Source organism: Alosa pseudoharengus, unplaced genomic scaffold (assembly GCF_046254945.1).
Source record: "Alosa pseudoharengus isolate Yale_2024_CS ecotype anadromous, Long Island Sound unplaced genomic scaffold, YU_APseudo_1.1 YU_APseudo_1.1_scf_6, whole genome shotgun sequence".
NCBI classification, from domain to species: Eukaryota; Metazoa; Chordata; class Actinopteri; order Clupeiformes; family Clupeidae; genus Alosa; species Alosa pseudoharengus.
In genome coordinates, this window is record NW_027468848.1 from 24,528,384 (window position 1) to 24,546,154 (window position 17,771).

The window sequence follows — 17,771 nt, forward strand, 5'->3', positions numbered from 1 at the left end:
CGACTATGAGTGGGTCAACCCACACAAACACATACACACACACACACACACACACCACTCCAAACACAACAACCAATGCCCTGGCATGCCCTGATGAAGACTGTTTCTTGTTACTTCATTAACAACCACCAAAACAAATCAAAAATAGACTTTCAAAATGGATAAAATGTAGTCATGTCAATTTACCCTTAACTGCAGTTAATGTGTTTCGAGGGGCACAGATTTGGGAACATGACTTCAAGTTAAGACATACGGTTAAGACACATGTTACAATGTTGAAACAAGTTAAGTTGAAATATTTTCACACCACTCAATGACATTCATGTTAACCTACATATCCCTTCTACCGGGCTCTTCTTGTAGGTTTCCAGTCTCAGTGTCTGATTCCCAGTGGCACCATGTCTCTATTGGAGTGTCCTCCAAAGGGCTGGCACTGTATGTAGACTGTGTGCTGGTTGAGACGGTAAAGTGGGTCTACCCCTACATGGGCATCACTACGGAGGGGCTGCTGACTGTAGGTGGCATCCTGGAGGGATTTGAGACACCGTTTGAGGTAAGTATAGAACCAATGTTTTTTCTTCTTCTCTCGGTGTTTGCTTTATCATCTGTCCAATTGCTTTCATTACAAAATTGCTCTAATGTACTCCGACAGTCTATGACTCCGACATTTCATAAACGAGATTTGAAAAATAGACACCTTCATTCCAGAAGCAAAAGAAAAGCATGAGGAAGCAGGGCAATCATCTTTGTCATGCTCTTGGTTTTTACGATTTACTTCCTGATGCAACGTGAATCATGACTTGTGGTTAGTGTAATTGTCAGTGCCTGCAACAGAAATGCATCACTTTATTGCTGGCATGCATTTGGGTTGTCTATAGAGCAGCACATTCCATATTGCTGTGGAATCTGGTCATCTTCAGCATTTGGTCATAAATCTGCTCCTGCAGAAGACAATGAAGGCCCCTAAACTGCAGGTACTCTGGGAGTGTGAAGCTCTCATTGAATCCAGTGCAGTCCTCCATCTCTGGCGATCCATCACTACTATTAGATCTGGTTGCCAAGTCTTGCACTGTGTTTGTCAGTGCACAAGACTGCACATACCTTGAACATCTGTGTCATTTTTCTCAATTTTTTTAGACGTCAAAGATAGACTGCCAGAAGATGTATTGTATGTGATGACACAGTCTATGATGTTTTAGTGATGACAAGACTTTGATCTGTGTGATTTCACAAATATTAACAATTTCAGCAGGATGTTTAAGGTGTAGTTGCCTACTGTATGTCATGCTGTTTCCATTTGGTATTAAAGGAAAGCACATGAACACAAAATTATTTGAATGAATGCTTGTCCAGAAATAAAGTGTATTCACAGTGTTTCAGGATAAGCTGAACTATTGCCATGATGACATTCTGCCAGCCATCAATGAAAATAAATAAAAGAGCATATACAGGGCAAAGATTTACTTTGAATATATGGATGTATGTTAATTTTAACTGGGTGATGAAAATACAAGATTTCCTACATTGGTGGACTTTACCCAACATGTGACTCAGTTGTTCCTTTAGTATTTTTACAAGCAAGAAATTGTAATTTTTCCCAAACTGGAGAAGCTGGTAGACATCATTCTCCTGTCATGTGAGCATGAAGATCACATCATTATCTGATCAAGGCTAAGTATATGTTAATGCAGCTGCTGTCTCCAGATACAGTATATTTAATCCCTTGTGTTACGGCATTAGCGTTAGAGTAAGCCAAGTTGCCTATTGTCTATTTTGGAACCAGGACAACTAGGTCTGAACAATGTGCTCCCCACTTGTCTTTAAAATTAGGAAATGGGCCACATCCAAGGATCTGTCGCTTGTCAGTGCCAAGTGCTAAAAGGGCCCGTGTGTGCCTGAGTCCAAAGCCCTCACCCTTCAGAAAGCAATCACCTGTCATCCAATAGTGTCAGTTTTATGGCTACTCCCCAACACAGAGATGAAAAAAAAAGTAATGTTAAGCACAAAGGGAGTGGACTGTGTTGAACTAGATCCACGTCCTGTTAGGGAGAGATGTGTATTTATCTAGTTGGACAGAGCTGCATGGCTCTGCACCTCTGGCCGGAGCAAATGGACATGTGTGCTTATCCCTGCAGGGAGAGCTGAGACAGATGACCTTTCTGATGGGAGACTCGGACGCCGCCAAATATCACTGCAGCCTCTACAGCACGGAGTGCGAAGTCTCAAAGACCCTGCGGTCCACAGATAAAACACAGGTAAACAAGAGCTGACCCTGTGACAGAGTAATATAAGCACTCAATAAAGCATGCCAAAGATGGGAAAATCTTTAAAAAGAAAAAAAAAAAACAGTTGTAAAGCAATACATTTATACATCTAAACCAGCACAATATAATTGATTTACATGTCAGAAACCCTCTCATAGGCTATAACAGAGAATAACAACACTATACATTTAGTTGTCTAAGATGTCTAACTGAATATGTTACATTTTCCATTTTTCTTGCCGTTTATTTTCTGCAGGGGAGCTTATTCTCCTCTGGCCAGCCAATAGACCTCACAGAGAGCTCCACTGATGACGAAGGCCCAGTTCTTGGGCACACGACACAAGATGTGAGGCCCGGCATCAGAGAAACGAAGGCTCCGGTGAGTATGGGTGAGCATAGGCAACTGTGAGAGACATCCCCAGTGTGCGGATACTCTTGCAGTAGCCCATCTCTGAATGACAGTGAGCTGCAGCTGGGTGTTAGAACACTTTCACCTTGGGAGTTGGGTCAGGGGAAACGGTGAGAAATGACTGTGCTCTAAATGGCCAAAATCAGTGGCCCCAGCAGGGGGCAAATAGGCCTCAGCTGGAGCTTGGAGGAGATGGATAGCCCCAATAGTCTCCAAATGGACAAGACGGAAGTGAGGGGATTACAGTGATTTCTCATGTGTTCCCATAAAGCTGTAGCTTATTTTCCTTAGTGGAAAAAGTGTTTTGATTCATTGCCGTCATGGGAACTGCCTAACTACAATGGAACCAAATGCTACAAAAGGGCTGGGACTTTGTGTTGAAGTGTTAGTGCTTTGGATGGAAGGGCTTGTTTCAGAGAGATGAAGGTGTTTCTGGATTGTGCTTGTTAAAGAAGTCCAAAGTGCGTTTGTGTGGTTATGACCAGGCAAGTAAAACCACAAGAAAACATTGTCTGCTTCATCCTTATTGCACACTGTACATCTAAATGTTATCCCTGTTTAAAGATATACAAATTTATATTTCGCCCTGCTATCAACAGATATATTTTCTGTTAAGAAACGTGTAATCTTATTAAGTTTGTTCTGTTCTCCATACACAGAGGGTGTGTAGTCGCTGTCAGAGGAACCCCCCAGGGAATTTCCTTCAAAGATGTATTGGCCCCATAAAAACATTTTTGCAATTTAGCATAATGCTAATAGAGGTACCACAGCAATAACACAGTCTCCATAAAACCATATTGCTAATTTGTAGCGGTTATTCGGTTATTAAGTGATGATGCAATAATTGGCTAATAAATCTTTTTCCGGGTCCAATGGCTTTCAAAGCCGCTCGGTTTTTTCCATAGACAGTAAAATAAACGTTTTTTTCTGCTATTCAGAGTAGCCTTCAAGAAAATTGTCATCCTACTACTCACTTGTTGCCTCAACCTAATAAAATCCTATGTTTTGCGGAAGCCTGCACGTAACCCTTGATAGCAATAATTTTACGGTTAAAATTAATAATAATTTAATTGCCATGTGGCCCTTCTTGGTTTAAAACAAAGACACCCTCCCCTCCCCCAGTGGAATGCTAATGTAGTGGTTCAAGGGCTACAGGTACACAGGACAGAGGATGTTACCTTGATATAATGTATCCATGTGTCATGAAATGTAAATGTATTCATGTTCGGTATCATTGTGATAGTCTCAGTCCAAGGGTTGTAATGATTTGATTGTGAGAATGTTTGGAACATTCTATAAGTGATATTTCTGATATATAAGATATCTCTCATCAGTGAATCTTTTGTAAATTGCTTTACAATTACCGTCGGGCCTATAGGCCTATTGCCTGGCTTGCCTCAGCTTCGGTCACGTCCTTTTACAATTTTATCATTGTAATAAAAAACGCAATTTGCCACATAATTTCAACATGCTCCTGGCCTACTAATTAATGCCTATTGTACTTTATTTTTTGCAAAAAGAAAGAAATCCTTGATAAAATAACAAGTCATTCACATTATAGGCTACTTTACACACTGTTTAATGGGTGACAGCTGTTCTGAAGACTCCCATTCATTTTGACTGCACGAACGCGTCTTTTTCAGACAGACAGCGCAATTCATTTTAAAGCAATTTACAAAAGATTCACTGAACAAAAATGCTGATGTGGTACATGAAAATGTAGCTAAAAATGTGGAGAATGCAATGCAATCAAGCATTTTGGACGATATATTGTCACAAGCTGGCAGTATAGGCAACAGGCCGATGTGCGTTTTATTTGGAGACTGTTTTGCGAGACAGAGACTGAGTTTGCTGCTGATATTCTGGGGATAGGCTACAACATAGCCAATGTACGACTTTAGCCTTTTAATATATTTGCTGCATTGGATCAGTCTTCCTAGAACAGGCAAGGGCTTTCTAGCCTCACGTCAGCAGCGCTGCATCACCCATATAGCCTACATTAAAACAACCAGCGGATGGTGGGCGGGTGCTGTTTCGAAGATTGGTCAAAAAAGTTTTGCTATGCAGTTATGGTTGAAATAATAGCCCATCAGCGCATCTCTAGTGTGTGTGCCTCTCTCTCGCTCAGAGGGGAGGGAGAGGCTGAGGGTCGATCCAGCATGGATTCTAAACTCTGTGGTGGATAGGATCTACAATTAGGTGTTAACAATACTACTACGCTAGGTCAAAGTACTCCCAAGTGCTATTGCGCCACACATTGTAGTTCTCCGGTTTATTCGCTTGGAAAATCGCCACGTTTCATGTTGCGTGGCCGTAGCATTTCTATCAACTACTCGTGCAACTGTATTTAAGTCGGTAAAACGTGGATGTTTTTGATTACTTCTACGCTTAGTTGCCGTCAAAGCCTGCTAGCATAGCAACATGCTAACACAGTCCAGCCGCGCACCAGAGCGTTTGAGTGCACGTACGGACACGGGAGAGGTATGACTCAACTCGTGAAAGTTAAGGTAAGAACATATATTACTACTGACATTGGGTGGCGTGTTCCTTTAACAACTGAATAGGACACAGAGCAGCTTCATTTTTACACCAATCAGGCATGAGTTCAAAGTCTCTGATTGAAATCTGAGAGTGAAAGGATCCAAACCTGCAGGGTCGTTGGTGAACCCAAACACAGATACAGAAAGATGGCTTTTCCTCTGCAGGGGGAAGTAATGTTACAGGCATCCAAAGTTTAAAACGTATAGCGTTAATATATACAGTATGTTCTGGGTTTCTTTGGTGCATATAAGAAACCTTTTCAGTGGGATTTGTGCACTAAAGCCAAATCTTTGAGAAATAAGTGTAAATTGTTCAGTGTCCTCTTATAGTCAGAGCAAAACATGCTGGTTTCATTTTTAGTGTAGTCTTTTCCTGGGAAGGATGACAGCAAGTTATGGAATGACATAATAGTAAGAGCCCCACAAAACCATAGAGCTGAAAGCTCTTATACAGTCATATTCATCATTTGTGCCTAACTGAATAAAATAGCAAATTATGACCTCACAGCGTGCCGTTTCTGGTTCGAGGAAAGCCCTTAGGTTACAGGTCACTAAAAGTAAGTTTGGCCAAGTGGAACTCCGACATCTGCATACAGCGTACTGCGAAGAGAGTGCAATTATTTTACTCTTACCATCAATGATGACATCCAGAGCCTCTATTACATCTGGTTATTGTTTATCGTATGCACACAGTGTAAACCTCGGCATTCGGTTTTAAATAACACTGTTAAGTGCCTGAGAAGTGCCAAGGCCAAAACCCACAGCTGGAGAGATGCCTTCTGGGTAAGGCACGTTTATGAGGTTTAGGGTGCGCTCCTATTGCTGGCATGCCTTGAAATGATGAAGGCATGATTTCCCATGATCCTCTGCGCATTTGGCCCCAAAAGGGCACAGTGTACCATCACAGTGGAAACATTCCCTCTTTAGAGGTGGCCTGCGAGTGATAATACACCTCACTGGAGAGGGGGAATAATTAGAGGCTCTCGTGGCGGCCTCACCGGAGTCCCACGCTGTTCTTATTTCATATCAGAGCTCTCAGTATTCCTGTCCCTTGGCAGGGTGCACCTATCATCAGTGTCTTTGGTCTTGGAGCGGTTAAACCTGTCATTATATTCGCCGACCTGTAATTTAATGCCCCAGTTGTGCGCTAAATAAATCCCTGCTGTAAATGTTATGTCACTGAGGTGTCAATGGTCTCTTTATTGCTCTTGTGACCTGTTGTCATCTCATCACATTAGCAGTAATCTATGCTTAGCCCCCCCCCCCCACCACCACCCACCTCTGCGAAGCATAACTGTCTCTGTGCGCTTACTATAGCCCCTTTTGGCTGCAAAGTGTCTCTGGAAGCAATTATAAGTTGTAGGGATAGCCGATGGCTGAGATAGGGAGTTTGTTTTGAGCAAGATTATGTCCTCAAGGGAACTTTATTAAAGTTGTGAAAACCTAAGGGTCTTTGCCTGATGCATACAGTTGCGTCAAAGAACAACGAGGTCCATGTTCTGCTCTTAGAACTGGCGAATGGAGTCGTCATGGTTTAATCCAGCCTCTTTGAAGGAGCTGGCTGCGTTCCTCTCCCACAGCTTTGAATCAGAGTGCTGTAGGTCTCCACAGTGAAATTATCATTTCCAATCTAATTAGACATGATGAGAGTTTTTGGAAAGCACTTCAGTGGCCCCCCCTAATGAGAAATTAGGAGATTCATGCAGCTTTCTTTCCTCTGGATATACTCATCAGATGGTTTAGAACTATCCCTCGTCAGTGTTTTTTCATGTGGCCTTTGATTAATTACTATAGATTAGAGGTTTCCCCATCTGTATGTGGTGAGAAAATGACTCGCTCTTCTACACAATTTGCTGGTACACTAATAGTATTGATAAAAGCTGCCTGTGGACCATGGTGGCTTGGAGTCTCTTGAATCTGAACCCAAGGAACCCAGGCTCCAGACCAACTGTTTTGGATGTGTTTGGTTTCCTAGAGAAAAATCGGCACAGCTCATGAGGTACTTTTAAAGCACAGTTATGTTCAATCATCTCATGGATTTGATTGACATGTTTTGGGGAGAGTGGTCCTTGCAATAACTGTAAGTCGCTTTGGAAAAAGGCGTCAGTCAAATGAATAAGTATAAGTATACGTTTAGACTCCAACAGCAGACAGGGACATGAGGTTTGAGACCACAGTTCACAAATAGCCCCCATTAATTGTTTTCTATCTGACATTATGTAACTGCATTTGCTATAGTTAGCCATGAACATCTTTATTGATGCTCTTGACTGGATGGGTCACTGGGGTGGAGCAGTGTGCACCACCCTTTTAGGTTTGGTGGGCAGGGAGAAGGCAGAGGTACGGACTGGGTGGGTCTGCGATGACTCAATCTTGGAGAGTGCTGCGGAGTCGAGTGTCCCCTATACATGTTGGAAGAGTTTGGATGCAGAGGGAGGTTGGAGATGCATTTAGCCCTTGCAGCCATGCACGGTCAGTCCAGGGCTAGAGGCTGGGTGATGCTGGATATTCTTCTGCTTGGATTATATGTGGATTCTCTGGGCAGTGATCAGGTAGGGGAGCCAACCTGTCCCTGTCTCATCATGTTTATATCTGTGTGTGTGTTCTTAAGGAATTCTGCTGCTTGATCATAATTTGTGGGAACTGCATGATCGTATGGTTTAAACCTTTCCATTCGGTAATAATTTCATATTTGCATCAACAAAATATCATTATATTGACTCTTTCTATGGCACTTTTATCAATAGATTTTAATGTCCTTTTAATGAAGTGTTTATTTATGTTTTTGTAAGGATATTACTATAATCTGTCACTCGGTTTCAAGTTTCTTCTCAGTCAGTGGAATTCTACTCTTTGCATTAGTAATGACATAGATTATTGAAAACATATTTGTCTCATTTCCTGGCCCTCATTTGTCTTCGAGGACAGTGTATTTCCCTCCCTCAAACTTTCTTGGAGTGATTACTCTCAGAGTGACTCATAGTGTTTGCCCAGCTGCATCAGCAGACAAATAGCCGACAACGATCCTCTTCATTCCAGTGTCGCCGCCTTGATTTATGCTCCACATCATAATTCACAATGAGGCCTGCAGCACACTCCGCACTGATAACAGGCCGCTGTGGAGGAGACTCTCTGGGGGTCAGGATTCTCGCTCTGGCTTGACCAGGGCTAATCTCTGACAATCTCTGGTATTTGCTCTTTTTACTCAAGGCCTTAAAGGTGACCCTATCAGGAGAATACCTTCAGGGATAGACCTTTTCCGCAAAGGATGGACTCTCTTGAGCAATTAGTTGTTACATCTTTAACCCTTCTTTTAGGCATTTATATTTGCAATACAATTCCACTAAAACTAATGGATATGTAGGACACAATTTACAAAAATACATATGGATACATTTTAAACAATGAATGGATAGATGATTTTTTTTGGAACGGGCTGATAATTGTGCTGATTTTACACTAATTTGCTATTTTTTCTGCTAATTCATTTAACTCATGTATGTTTTGATATGTTATGCTGTGAATGGCATACAGGTTTGATTAATTGAACTTTGGAAGGAGACAATCTTAGTTGCTTTTAAAAAGGGACCCAGGACCTCACAAAAGCAGGACCTAGCATGGTGCCTCGGGCAGCTTGTTCATACTGCTCCCTTATCAGAATCAAACTGTTGTAGGAAATGGATTGACAGGAAACCATTTTTGCTCTGTTATCACTGATGCTATCGGCACAAACCAACATCACATCCATCATCATAAGTACATATCAACTAACAACCCCTGATTGCCCATGTGGGGCTGATGTGTTCGGAAATGTCAGGGCAGTAAACGCATTCCTCCATAATTTGATATTACATACATTATGCCACTCAAAGGACCTCATTTCCTCTCAGCCCCAGTCCAAACTCAACACAACATCTAGTGTAAACACGGACTAACCAACGTGTTTACTGATGTCCTTATCCCTACTGCTTCATATCGTTCTCCAGTTACTACTTCTGTTAGGGCAAAACACAGAGCCCCACCATCCCCACCAACATCGAGAGGGTCCAAAAGATTAGCTGGACAAACAGTGTCTAGCCCCACAGAGGATCAAGTGGTCCATTCATCTTAGTCATGCTGTCTCTCAAAGCAAACTGCTGCTTATGTTGCTGCTTACATAGAAGCCTATTGTTTACAACAGATAAGGCAGAAGGGGCTGATGATTTAGGCAATACACTTTCCTTCTGTCAATCAACTGCTAGCCCTCAGGGGGTTGTTTTGGAGGGGGCGGGGGAGTGCCCTTTTAAGCAGAAACTCTTTGGTATTTTCACGAGTGGTTGGCATCAGTCTGGCAATCTTATCCCTCTTACTTCATGGTCTGATGGCACATATAAAAGTCATTCATGAACTCAGAGATTTGAGATTTTCCTTTGGTCTTTTGTGTAGAATCATGGAGTATTTTTAATCAAGCCCCTTTCTCAACTGAATTATGTTTCCCGGCATAGATTCCGTCCCTGTGGAATTGTTCCCTCCACCCAGAATAGCTGTAATCAAAAATTCATAAAAATTCAGTCATGTTTATGATGTATATTTCTCATGTCAGCTTCTATCTTCAAAGCACCAGTTCTCTCAAATGTTTTGTCTGTTTCACTCCTTGTTTTGTCTCCCCTACATATTTATTCCTACTTGTTTATTTTTTTTTATTTTGGCAGGTCCCAAAGCTGTCCTCGGGCTTGAATGTCAGTGATCTAACAAAGAATAACACCGAATGGGATCTTCAAAACTTAGACCTTAAGAATGTCAGCCTTGCAATGGAGAGTGGCATGGAAGCTGCTAAGCACCCAGTAATCACTACAAACAGTCACAGCCAAGGAACCGACGACCGCAGAGTGCTCACCTCCGTCAAAGCGTTGAGTTCAAGCACAAGTGTAGACCGCAGAAAAACACAGACAGGACCTTCAGATGGAATCATTGACCTGGACTCTCCCTCCGCCACTGATTTAGAACGACACCCCAATAAAGCCCAACGTCAACAACCTGACCTAAATGTACTTACTGAAGAGGACCTCTTGCCACACACTATATCAACTGATCCTTTGAAAAGTGGATCAAAAATGACCACAGTGGACAATGGAGGACAGGGCAGGAACCAAGTCACTGGCATTGGGCACACCACTGTGCCACAGGCTGTACCAAAGCATGGAGATATCATCACAGGTCTGGACGGGAGGCAATATAGACTCCTCAGAGGAGCGCCAGGACCTTTTGGTCCTCCGGGGCGGAGAGTGAGTTTGCCCTTTATATGACCTGCATGCAGAATATCCATCCAGTGATTGATGATAAATGTCTGTGTATACTGGGCATTATCATGTCTGTGTATACTGCATTATTCTCATTTGAAGTTTACAATTTAAAAGGGAGAGAGACTGTGTACTGTTTTTCAATTGAAGGGATGTAAATACGTGTGAAAGAGAGGCTAATCGTAGCTGTATTGGTTCATTTAAAGCCTGGAAGTGATGTGTTGTTTATTTTGGTACTTTGATACTAATGCATTGCATGAGATCCGGCAAAAGACTAGAAGCAGCTTCAGTCAGTGAAGGGTCCACTCTGCAGCTTTTCTGAACAAGTAGCCATTCACTGATTCCCAGGCATTCACCCAGTGCTTGATGTACATGGCATGTGAAATATGCATTATCTCCAAAGGATTTACATTTGCCGTGATTTTCTTGTCTGTCAGCACAGTAGACACTTGATGTCTTGAAGGTGGGATACAGTGACGTTGCCAGCTTTCTTTTTTTCAAAGCTTTAATAATATAGCTCTCAGTTTGTGTTATGAAACAAGTCAGAGTAAATTGTAATGTGGATTTATTTATGATAATGAGTCGTTTGTTCGCCACATTACATTTTAGATTCAGTTGGCTTGTTCCATTCCATACCCACATCTTTTCCCCTGTTTAAATCCTTGTTCTGTTCTCTCAAACAGTCTACATTTTAAACAACTCTTAAATATAGACTTTGGCCACCGTGCATATTATTTTGCTCTTTGCAAAATTACAGACCAGAGAATAAATATTTACAAAACCTATGATGGTGACTTGCTGAAATTGTGCTGTCTAAGGACATGTACCAGTTTCCAGTGGATTCAGTTGGCTGGCATGACATCAATGATTACTTTGTTTTCTGTTATTCTCAACTGTCAGTTGTACTGAGTGTCACTCAGTTGTATTCACATATTGGATAATTAACTCTTAATATGTTTCTTCAGGGATGTGCTGGACAAGAAGGTTTTGTTGGGTTCAAAGGTGACAAGGTATGGGATATGTACATCAATTCATTCTACTGCCTTAAAAAGGAGAGTATTTTGTCTATTAGTCACAGAATATGACACAAATCAAATTAATTACCATTTCTAACTGAGAATACAGCCGAGAGCTGCACTGCCTCTTTCTCAGTCTTTTATGACGCACAGGACATAATACTGTCTAATACTGACATGATTTCTGCTTTCAGGGTTCTCTAGGCCCAGTTGGGAGGGATGGGATGAGGGGGGAGCCTGGACCCCCGGGATTTCCCGGCCTGCCCTCTCTCTATCTGTGGAGGAACACCCCGGAGGACTGGGCAGCGTTTAGGGTTGGTCCGCTTTATTTTTATACACTCCTTGTTTTTCAGCCCTCAGTGGGGTTGTACACCACGCCAGCAAGGGTTGAGTCATGACAGTTGGACACATCCAGAGCCATGGAAATTAGAAAGCGCGCCAGGCCAAGGAGCTGGAGCTGTCCTCGTCAGGCTTCAGCTCCAGCTTACAAGGACCTGCTGTTGGCAGTGGGAAAGTGCTGCACCCGCTCAGACTGTCGCTGCACCCACGCTGACGGTGCACCCACGCTGACGCCCACTGGTCCAGACCTGAGAGTGACCTGCCGCATCTCTGTGGCCGTGCCGAGGCTGGCCGACCATCTCTGATGTTCAATTTCAGATCTCTATTCCGTGAGACCGCAATCCAAAATACTATTTACAGTGATGTAATTGGAAGCAGTTGTGGGACAATTGTAAGGTCTTTAGCACAGGGAGAGCAGTATGTTGCAGTAGCGTACTAGTTTATATGCAGTATTTGCTGCTCTATGTCTCAGAAATGTGTTTTAACCACTGCTCTCTTCTTTTTACGTTTTTGTGCCTTAAGAGGATTCTATTGTCTCAATGCATTCATGAGCCGTGTTCCAAATTCTTTGCTCCATGTGCTTGTTGGATTGGATTAGATCATTTAAACAACAAATCATGATATGGATTTTGTCATGATTGAGGTTGATAGCTGCAATCAACTAAATGCTTCAGCATGGAAGATTGCAATGTATGCCCCGTTTGAGAGGTATGCCATGCTTTGATTTGGGAGAATCTGTGTCTGACACGACCATAATAACTCATCTTATTGTAATCACGCTTTCACACAAACTAAGCATTCTCTGATCTAATTGCATTTTCGTGCAATGGATGTTTTGTTTTCGAACAAATCACATTGTCATTTTTTGCCGTACATCGAGTGAGCATTTATGAAGGTTTGTGTATACTTGGCAGACAACCGCTGTAGGCAAGGGATGTGTGATCCAGAAGATTTGGAGATGACATAGTTTTCTGACCTAGCATTGATATTGATATTTACTGTACCAATGGAATATCTCCTCATATCCAGTGCAAACATGTTACGGTTTGAACAGAACTTAAGACCGTATGTGATCCACCTTTGGGCCCTGTGCTAGTTCCTATTTCTGGCCCAGTTGTGCAGTTCCTCCCTCGAGTGTGTGGAGTCTGTTTAGATGGATATGGCAGAGTGAGATTGTGGTGTGGTCCTGGGGTGGCGGCAGCTCCAAGTAATTAAGGATGATTTGTCTTCAGAGCATTGTAAGCTAAAGCCGGTGACCCTGGCGTGCATGCGTCTGCACAGCGGGCTTTGTTTGCACTGATGGCGATCCGGGGCCGAGCGTGCGGCGTACGCCGTGAATGCAGCTAGTGTTGCCGGGGAGTTCCGACCGCGCACACAGGGCCATTCTGACAGATGTTATATCCCCCCCCCCCCCTCCACCCCACATACACACACACACACACACTCACACACACACATACAGACACACTGATCCTCAGGGCTGCCTGGGCCGGCAGAGAGCTGAGTGCCGTGGGGGAGGTCTGACCCCTCTCATCCTGTCTCTGCCTCTCTTTCACTGGGCCAGCAGCGGTATTACGTCCAACCCCAGGGCAAGACTTGGCTCGCCGGCCAAGACAAATATCGTAGGGAAGCAAGAGAGCCATGGCCAATTCAATAGACCTGCATTTAGACTGTGTGTGTCTATGTGTTTGCGTGTAAGCGTGTACATGTATGTATGTAAGTATGTGTGTCTGTCTGTCTGAGTGTGTGTGTTTATATGTGTATGTATGTATATACTGTATGTCTATAGATTCAGAAATCCACTTTTATGGCCCATGGTGACAGCTTACACTGTGCCACCTTCTCTATGTGCCATCTGGGAGTTAGCCATGGGGCTCTCAACACTGTGCCGTTTGCGCTTCTCATTTGGCTGGATCCTAATGTAGGCCAATGCAGCCCACGTTACAAGATGTTATGTGTTAGATTAAAACCTTACGCAAACATACAGGAGAAAGTAGCTCACTCTTAGCTTACAGAGGTACACATGTCTAAAATGTCTGAGCCATCTTAGTTACGTATGGATGATAGTTTGTACAATGTCTATCTTAACTCCCATTCTATGTTCTATCAACAGAGAACATCCTTTTTTCAAGCTTTACACTCAGGATGGCCTGTAAGTACAACACAAATACTTACATTTACACATATTCAAACATACAAACTTCCTGTGGCCTGTTTGCTAATGAAGACACACTAATTTACCTGGACATCAGTGCAAGATAGCTTCCTACTGTTTGAAACATTTGGGCACATGTGAACGAGATTGGCCTGTCACTGCCACATGACCTCCCTCAAAACAAAGCCTCTACATGAAATGTTCAACAGACCAGAAACATTGAGAAGCATAATGATCTGCGTGGTATGAAGACCTGTCTAATTTGTTCCCCCTTTTGATGTTGTAGAGAGAGCAGGGCTCTCCTGGACCAATTGGGGAGATGGGAAAGCCTGGCCCTCCTGTAAGTGCAGTCTTTACAAACTAAATGTATGGAGTTATCAACAAAAGCTGATTATAAAGTAGTTCCCCCATTTAGGGGTTAAAGTATTTGATTGCTTTATTGTCTGTGTGTGCATGAATAAGGGCATTCCAGGAGAACCGGGACAGAGAGGGGTAACCGGACGCAGAGGCGACATGGTAATGGCTCACATGCCCACTGTCCATACCCACACAATCCTAAAATACAGTTTGTCCTTAGACTTCGTGCTTGCCAGGAGGCGGCAAGAGGTGTTGGGTTTGCAGCTCAATCAAAAGTCAATAAGGGTCAAACAATGTCTGACCTGTACCACATATAGATAGGAGCAGCAGTACGGTTGTGGATGTACATAAGCAATGCTATGTGCTATGTGGAGTTGACCGACCTGTAGAGATGAAATGTTCCAGTGTCCAGTGTGTTTGTTCCAGGGCAGCTTTGGGCCTAAGGGAGTGAGTGGACGAGCAGGGACATGGGGTAGAGATGGACAACCTGGGCCTGATGGAACTCCTGGACCTCGAGGATTACCTGGCCTGAAGGTAAGAAGCGGCACCTGTGTCCCACAGCTATTTTCTCCTATCTCCTTTGCTAAATGATAGGTGTGCTATGCAGACAGTAATATCTATTGAGGTAAATTCTCCTCAATGTTCTCAGTATTTAAATGCAGGATATCTGGAAAGATATTCTATGTATAATGTGCAGATATGCATCCATTAAAGTGCTGACTCACACCATCTCTCCTCCATGACTCCAGGGCCCACGGGGTGACAAAGGAGAGTCTGCTCCTCCTGGAGAGAAGGGGGAGGAGGTACGAGGCTTCACACGTAACAAACACCACTGCTGTCATGTCATTGTGTTGCCATCCCTCCACAGACGTTATTGCCATCTGTTCATCTTTGTAACATGAAAAATGGATATCACAATTAGTAGCCAAGACAAGAGGTTGCTTAAAGATGAGCACACTCTCTTAAAAACAAATATATAACATATATAACAACTATAAATACGTATATATAGCATACATATATAAGCTATATATAACTACATTTTGTAACATATAGATGTTTTTTTTCTTTCAGGTAAGAAATGTGAAGAGTTTTGAACAGATAAACGAATGAAATATTGATGCACCTCTATTATACTGTATTTTACCTCCAAAACAGGGCTTTCCTGGTGCTCCAGGCCTCCGTGGTGATATAGGGAGAGAAGGAGAGAAGGTAACTGATCATGTAGTTCTCAGTAGGACTGAATTTAAGAGATACTTTAAAAACACACATGTACTCTCTTAGGGGGGCGTGCAGTACCGTATGTCTGAAAAATATTGCCCCCCTGTGGAAAGAAATGGAACATGAATTGGATGCAGTTTATCATTTGCATTAATCGATGCATCCGTTGAACTAATGTAATACCATAGTAGTTAAAATAATTAGGTTACCTGTAAAGAGAATCTGAGACATATGGAATTTGAGACTGATATCTTTCTGTATTGAGAATACACGTTCTTCATACTATATTATATGTAAACCACATTGAATTGTTTCTGTTTATGAAATTGACAATATAAATAAACTTGCCTTGCCAATATTGCTATGCTATATTTCCATGACCTAATCTTTCATCATAGACTAAATCTTTCATCATAGACTAAATATCGAAATGTGAAGCATATTTTTTCAAAACATTTTGTTTTCCAGGGCTCCACAGGAGAACCAGGGCTACCAGGACCTGTTGGTCCAGCTGTAAGTACAGCAGTATAAGGATGTCAGAAATAAAAAAAAAGTTAATATTTATTGTGCTCAAGTAGCCTACTACATACTAATCAATAAATATAATGCTTATTTGTATGTATTGTTGCTAGATGAACTGGAGAACTGTACTGTAAAAAGCCAATTTTTGTGAAAAGCAAATCATTGTATTTATAACCTTCATAAGTACATTATATTATGGACACAGTATGAAGTGGGACCTAAAAACTTGGTTGGTTTAATAGTTTCATTAACCTGACGTAAATTACTTACCTTTATGCAGTATTTAACACATGTACATATCCATGTTCTGATTTTGGCCTAGGGTCCCATGGGCAATAGAGGTATACAAGGGATTCCAGGGACCCCAGGAATTGAGGTGTGTAACTTGGACATTGTAATTTATTAATTACTGTTTGAACTATCTTGAACTATTTAATAAGCATCTGTTTCTTCTGCTCTTTAGGGTCTTCCTGGACGCAGTGGCAAATCAGGACCACCAGGGGCAGTGGTGAGCATACACTCAGTTAATTCCTGAAGTAACACCTATTCATCTTTTATTGAAAGATATTCAATTTATTTGAATACTTGGATGTGTGTGTGTGCATGTGCACGTGTGTGTGTGTGTGTGTGTAACAGGGAGCCCCAGGAGTTACTGGCATGGTCGGAGCACAGGGAGTAAACGGCACAGAGGTGAGCTTATCATTAGAATTAGAATTCAAATCAGCACTCCAAATGAGTATGGATAAAGTGGATAAACTGTCTCCTGTCACACTTCCAGGGTAATATCGGGCCCACTGGCCCAATTGGTCGCAGAGGCCCGCGGGTATAGTACATAATGCAATCTGTTGTCCTTCTAGCATTGCAATCCATACAATACAGTGTTGCTTATTTTTCAAACCACCCTTACTGTCTGCATTGGTGTCATGTAGGGTCTGGTTGGAGCTGAGGGGTTTCGGGGGCCTGCAGGGACCAGAGGACCTCAAGTATGTTGGCTTTGGAGATTCACTTTATAGATGCATGCTACATGTTCTTCTCATATAGATAACTGACTAGAAATGGTCATTTTCCTACGTTTATTTAGGTAAACAGACACGTTCGGGCGTGTCTCTGCAGGGCTCCTTTTCATGTTGTGCTTACATTTGCATTTACAATAACATGTATGACTCCATTAGTGGCAAAAACAAGCGGTTTATTTTGATGTGCATGCTAGCTATGCATAAGATTCCATTCATTTTAGGTTTGCCGGTTATATTATTCTCATCATCAACTCTAAACTGGACCATTTTTGATTGTTTTTTTGTTCAAATTTGAACCTAGAACGATATAAAAAATACAGCAGTGTGAAAAATCCTCACATTCTCCTTTGGTGTACACACAGCAGTTTTTCCCAAAGTAGGCCATTAGCGGTTGTATTCACTCAGGCATCCTCAGATGGCTGGTGCTCTCCCAGTGGTGTAGAGTGTTGCCGGGTAGCCAGCAGCAGCTATGTTATTGCACTGCCGTGGAGCTGCGGTCACTAGCAGCACACAATGGGGAACTCTCCATGGCCTGTCTGTTGAGACCTCGTTAAAACACAGCGCATGTGAAAACTCACCCTAAACATCCCAACTCATCTGCTTTGTCCTATTACATTTCGTTCTTCTCCAGATGTTCTCACATGAAGTGTTGC

At 42.5% G+C, this 17,771-nt stretch overlaps 1 protein-coding gene across 1 annotated transcript; it reads left to right on the forward strand.

Annotated features, from left to right (window-relative positions):
* Positions 1-157: 157 nt before the first annotated feature.
* On the forward strand, positions 158-16,931 carry LOC143106860 (uncharacterized). The gene is made up of 18 exons (XM_076271337.1): positions 158-168; positions 364-553; positions 2,136-2,255; positions 2,521-2,643; positions 9,905-10,477; positions 11,458-11,502; positions 11,703-11,822; positions 13,961-13,999; positions 14,289-14,342; positions 14,465-14,518; positions 14,786-14,893; positions 15,109-15,162; positions 15,518-15,571; positions 16,049-16,093; positions 16,425-16,478; positions 16,566-16,610; positions 16,739-16,792; positions 16,881-16,931. Exons 1-18 carry the CDS (start codon positions 158-160, stop codon positions 16,929-16,931), a joined length of 1,794 nt encoding a protein of 597 aa, XP_076127452.1.
* The last annotated feature ends 840 nt before the right edge of the window (positions 16,932-17,771 follow it).